The sequence below is a fragment of the Cibotium barometz genome, chromosome 23, assembly GCF_041138505.1.
Source record: "Cibotium barometz isolate CiBa-2024 chromosome 23, ASM4113850v1, whole genome shotgun sequence".
NCBI lineage: Eukaryota > Viridiplantae > Streptophyta > Polypodiopsida > Cyatheales > Cibotiaceae > Cibotium > Cibotium barometz.
In genome coordinates this window covers 37,028,690-37,034,689 of record NC_141068.1, presented here as the reverse complement: position 1 = coordinate 37,034,689, position 6,000 = coordinate 37,028,690, and the positions used below count along the sequence as shown (strand labels likewise).

The 6,000-nt window shown below is 36.2% G+C and overlaps 1 protein-coding gene across 1 annotated transcript in view; it reads right to left on the bottom strand.

The window, feature by feature from the left end:
• Positions 1-324: 324 nt before the first annotated feature.
• The window catches only part of LOC147625901 (uncharacterized), a 49,683-nt gene continuing 44,007 nt past the window's right edge, over positions 325-6,000 (bottom strand). Inside the window, exon 4 of the mRNA XM_086817755.1 lies at positions 325-456. Coding sequence (XP_086673881.1) covers positions 325-456 — 132 coding nt within the window. The remainder of the gene's footprint in view (positions 457-6,000) is intronic.

The window sequence follows — 6,000 nt, the reverse complement described above, 5'->3', positions numbered from 1 at the left end:
GCATGTAGGTTCCACATGCTTTACCAAAGAGGTCATATATGCATAGTGCATAGAAAAATCACAGTATGTCAACCTGTCAACTAGATACCTGACTCTCTGTGATCTCCGTAAAGCTTGTGGATCACTCTGTATACCTATGACTCTAGCATGTGGAGGTACATATCTCTCTTTCTTCGCACCTAAGACTGGTATGCCAATTTCCTCATCCAAACTCTCCAAACTACATGACTCATATCCTGTAATGCCAATACCTTCAATTTTCTTCTTTCCTTTGTCCACAACACTACTACTAGTGCTGCCACTATCATGCCTCAAACGCCCTGATCATGGACGCACACTGCTACCACTTGACATTTGTGGCCCAGAAATAGAAGTAGAACTTTCTTGTGGCAAGTCCACATGCACAGCATCAGCACTGGAATCATTGGCATCCTCATCTTTTACTTTGTGTACCAACTAGCAAGTCATCAATCACCACATCTCGTGAAATGAGCACTTGCTTAGTATCTAGATTGTAACATTTGTATGCTTTGCGATCCTGTGCATACCCAACAAAGATGCACTTTTCTGCCTTTGAATCGAGCTTCTTTCGCTTCTGATCTGGCACATGCACATAAGCAATGCTACCAAACACTTTGAGATGCCCAATGTCTATCTTATATCTAGTAAGACGCAGCTCGGGGGGAACTTTCATGTATGGCAGTTGTAGGTGTCTTGTTAAGCAAATACACCACTATGGCACATGCTTTTTCTGCCCAATAAACATTTGGCATGCTCTTCTCAATTTAGCATTGCCCAAGCCACATCACCAAATGACCCTATTTTTCCTCTCAGCAGCAGCAGCAACACCGTTTTGCTGAGGTGTGTAGCTGCATGAAAGCTACCTTCTAATGCCATTCTTCCTCAAGAAGCCCTCAAATGCATGTGAGGTGTATTCACCACCTCCATCTATCCTCAATCATTTGATCTAAAAACCATATTTCTTTTTTGCAAATTCTTTAAAATCCATGAACTTTGCTAACACTTTGCTCTTCTCTTTGAGAAAATAGATCCAAGTCATCCTGCTATAATCATCAATGAAGGTTACATATAGTACCTGCTTCCACTAATGGATGGGCTTTGTGCAGCCCCCCATACATCAATGTGAATAATCTCAAGTGGCCTAGTGGTCATGTTTCCTTCTCTAGGGAATGGCAACCTTGCCTGTTTTTCAAACTAGCAAGCATCACATACATGCATACTCCCATCATATTTGAATATGGGAAGTCCACCAACTATGCCTCTTGCTTGCATATTCTTCAACTTCTGTATGTTCACATGCCCGATAAGTTTGTGCCACATCTCAATTATAGATTTTTGATGAAAACATGTTGAGATATCGAGCTCATCTAGTGCGGCGGTGTGGACAATGATGACTCGCTTGGGGGATAGTGCGGCGGTGTGGACAATGATGACTCGCTTGGGGGATAGGCCCCACACTTACACCACTAGCATGGTTGGTGAGATCATGGGTGATATGCAGCCAGTGGGATGACAGGCTGTGTGACAGCCATTCTACAGACTGGTATAGTTATAGCGCCAGCTCATTTAGTTAGGTTCACACTATAGAGAACCCTAGTATGTATTTGGTTGAGTACCTTTCATATGTGTATACTCTTATCTTTGTATATGGTGTGTTGAGTGTTGAGTGAAGAAGAAGAAGGTTTTCAGCCTCTCACCTTGTGTGTTCTTCTCTATTAGGGTTTTGTGAGTGTGATATCAAAGCTTGGTTCATGCTAAGGACTGAGCTGCAAGCAAGAGAAACACAGGAAGCGGTACGAGGGTAAGAGATTCAACTACTCTTCCCTATTTGTGCTGGTGACTATACCCTTGTCGGGAGCTCTACGGGAGGCACTATGGTGGCAAATGATCTCTGATTGAGGAGATTTCTTCGCGAGAGTAAAGCCATAGGGCAACTATACCGTCCTATCGGACAATGTTTTTTGGGCCGAAAACACATTTTAGGCACGTCACCACCTCCGTTTTTCAAAAAGCAGGCGATTTTGAGCACTACGGGTAAGTCATCGATTCTCTGCAGAACTCTGTTTTAAGAACTGCAGGAAGACAGATTGGCTATGCTGTTGAGATATCGAGCTCATCTAGTGAGGCAGTGGACACTGATGACCCACCTGCTGGGGGATAGGCCCCACACTTACACCACTGGCATGGTTGGTGAGATCATGGGTGATATGCGGCCAGTGGGATGTGTGACAGCCATTCTACAGACTGGCATAGTTATAGCGCCAGCTCATTTAGTTAGGTTTACACTAGATGTAAGATTCCTCGCCAGCCTCTCAAGATATCCAACATCTTCCCCTGTAATCAATCCCCTCTTCAGAAATATAAAAGATCTTATTTCTAACTATTTTAACCTAGAGAGAGAAAATATTCTAGAGAGAGAATATTCAGATTTTGAATATTTTTAGATAGAAAAATTTCTCATATTATTAAAATGAGTTCCCCTGAAACAGAAATTCAAAAAGAACTTTCCAATGTGCAATTGGAATTAATTGGAAATGGGTATGAAGGACCTTAGCCTAAGGGTCTAAATTTTCAGAAAATTTTGGATTATGGTCCAATTAAGATTGCTATGGACCAATAAGATCAATCCATGTGTGGGGAGGAGATAAATCCAATTTTATAAACGAAGATACCCAAAAATGAGTAAATGCTCACATAAGGTGAAGAGTTGAATATGTACAAGGTTTATTAGTAAGAAACTATGAATAATATTCAAAATATGAGATATTTTGGGTATAATGATTCATTTTGACACATATGTAAGGAAGGGGAGTCCCTTCAATGCTCACATAAGGTGAAGAGTTGAAAATGTACAAGGTTTAGTAAGAAACTATGAGTGATATTAAAAATATGAGATATTTTGGGTATAATGATTCCATTTTGACACATATGTAAGGAAGGGGGAGAGCCTTTAATGAGGCGCCTACTTCACATGCTTGAATGAGTTTTAAACTCATAAATAATGTGATATTTTATCTCTCCTCTCTCCTCATTCAAGTCTAGTTTCAAAAAGTTAGCTCAACTGACCTAAAAATGGTTAAAAATTGACCAAACTGATTTGGAAAATTCTAGAATCAGTTTGTTTGGTTAGGAGCTCAATTTTTCCTATAAATAGATGCCTTCCCTTTGTTAAAAAAATATAGTGTTTAATGCATTGTTACTCTATTTCACCCAAGCCAAGAACTATGAATTTATTAATAATTCATTAGTTTTGACATTTTCCTCTTCCAAAGATTGGTTGGCCACTCTGGTTCAAACAAGAGTTGAACCCTCAAACCATCAAGCCAAAGGAAAGCTTTCAAAGTCATTAGTAAGTTGGTGATTCTTCTTTTCACCTATTTTATGGTTTTTATGACTTTAAATGGTTTTTATGCTTTATGTTTTCTCTGAAAATGTTATACCTCATTACAAAAAAGTATTTCCCTCTCTTTTCTAACAAAACCAACCATTCTCTATTCTAGGTAAATGGTTAGTTGATTAATGTCAAGTTTTAATAATGAATATTTTATTGTAAAAGTGTTACTTTTAGCTTAATTGAATTTCATCCATAGAGGTATGCATATAAGATGATTATTTTATTATAAAAGTGTTACTTTTAGCATAATTGAATTTCATGCATAGAGGTATGCATATAAGATGGTTATTTTATTATAAAAGTGTTAATTTTAGTATAATTGAATTTCATGCATAGAGGTATGCATAAAAGATGAATATTTTATTGTAAAAGTGTTACTTTTAACATAATTGAATTTTATGCATAGAGGTATGCATAAAAGATGAATATTTTATTATAAAAGTGTTACTTTTAGCTTAATTGAATTTCATGCATAGAGGTATGCATATAAGATGAATATTTTATTATAAAAGTGTTACTTTTAGCATATTGAATTTCATGCATAGAGGTACGAAAAAAAAATGATTATTTTATTATAAAACTGTAAAGAAAAAAAATGATTATTTTATTATAAAAATGTTACTTTTATCATATTGAATTTTGTGCATAGAGGTGGAAAAAATAATAATTATTATTTTATTATAAAAATATTACAAAAAAAATAATTATTTTATTGTAAAAGTGTTACTTTTATCACATTTGAAATTCTTGCATAGAGGTATGCATAAAAGATGATTATTATATTGTAAAAATGATACTTTTATCATAATTGGATTTCATGCATAGAGGTATGCATAAAAGATATTTTTATACTAAAAATGTGATTTTCATCATAAATGTATCTTCTTTTGAATTAGATGCATAAGAGAAATTCTTTTATTCTAAAAGTGTAATTCCTACTAAATTGAATTTATGCATAGGAAGATGCATAAAAGATTGATTTTAATTCAAAAGTGTCATTCTCATCTAAATTGAATTTATGCATAGGAAGATGCATAAAATATTGATTTTAATTCAAAAGTGTCATTCTCATCTAAATTGAACTTATGCATAAGAAGATACATAAAAGATTGATTTTAATTCAAAAGTGTCATTCTCATCTAAATTGAATTTATGCATAGGAAGATGCATAAAAGATTGAAGTTTAATTCAAAGTGTCATTGTCATTTAAAATGAATTTATGCATAGAAAGATGCATAAAAGATTTATTTTTATTTCAAAAGTGTTAGTCTCCTTAAATGGAATTTATGCATAATTAGATGTGTAAAGAAATCTTATATCAAATATAAGAATTCCCTTGTATTCTATAAATAGATATATGAAGGGATAGGATGTGATAAGAGATGCATGAGATGTGATAAGATGCGATAAGATGTATATGAGAAGAGTTAGGATGTGATAAGATGAGTTAGGATGTGATAAGAGGTGTATGAGATGTGATGAGATGTGATAAGATACTTATGGGATGAGTTATGATATGATAAGAGGTGTATGAGATGTGATGAAATGTGATAAGATACTTATGGGATGAGTTAGGATGTGATAAGATGAGTTAAGATGTGATAAGATACATATGGGATGAGTTAGGATGTGATAAGATGAGTTAAGATTGTTGAGATTCAAGCTCGATGTCAGTGTGAGCCAGCTATGCTATGTGCTGGCAGATTAGGTAGGAACATGTGTGAGACATAAATGACCGCGTGTCCAGCTGGTCATAGTGTGTGGACATTAGCTAGGGTTAGTAGAGTGTGGACACAACTCATTGTGTGTTGTGTGGATTATGGATTAGTGCATTATGCTTTGTGTGAGAGTGGACATGGCTTCTCTCTATGGTTAGGGTTTGCAATATACATTAGGGTTTGCTCCTGTGTGTGTGTCTCCTCCCCCTCTACCGATCTTTCAACATGGTATCAGAGCCTTGTGCTGTTTATTAGGGTTTATGAGTGAGTGAGTGAAGAGGGAGAAGAAGAAGCTGTGAAAAGAAGCTGTGAAGCTGCCATTGGAGCTGTGAAGCTTAGAGCACACCAAATACTATCAGATCTGGAAGCTAGGCCTACCAGGTAAGGTCTTCTAAACATCCTTGAGCGGATTGCAGGTGAAACAGGCAAAAGCAAAGCATTTTAGAGCAAATCAAAGCAAAGCAAAATTCTGGTTTTTGAAGCTTTCCATTAAAGCTTGGCAACATTGATGTATGGTGAAAATACGCGTGATTTCTGGCAAAAGACATATGCATTTGTCAAAGAGGGATGTATTGGCAACCCATAAGCAAGCCTTGAACAAAGTTTGGAGCAATTTGGATGTATTTGATTGAGTGAAAATTCTGGTTTTTTGAGCTCTCACAAAACAGTGAAAAAGAAGCCCAAATTTGATGCATTTGGAGTGAGGTTTTTGCAAAAATCCAAGCATTGGTGGATTGCACATGTACCTAGGTGTCTTGGGGACTTGCTTGGCTCATCAATTAGTAATTTAATTGCTCCCAAAGGCCTCATTTGCAGGCGGCGCAGCCCATACAGAGGAAACAGGGCAGAAATCTGGTTTTTTGACTA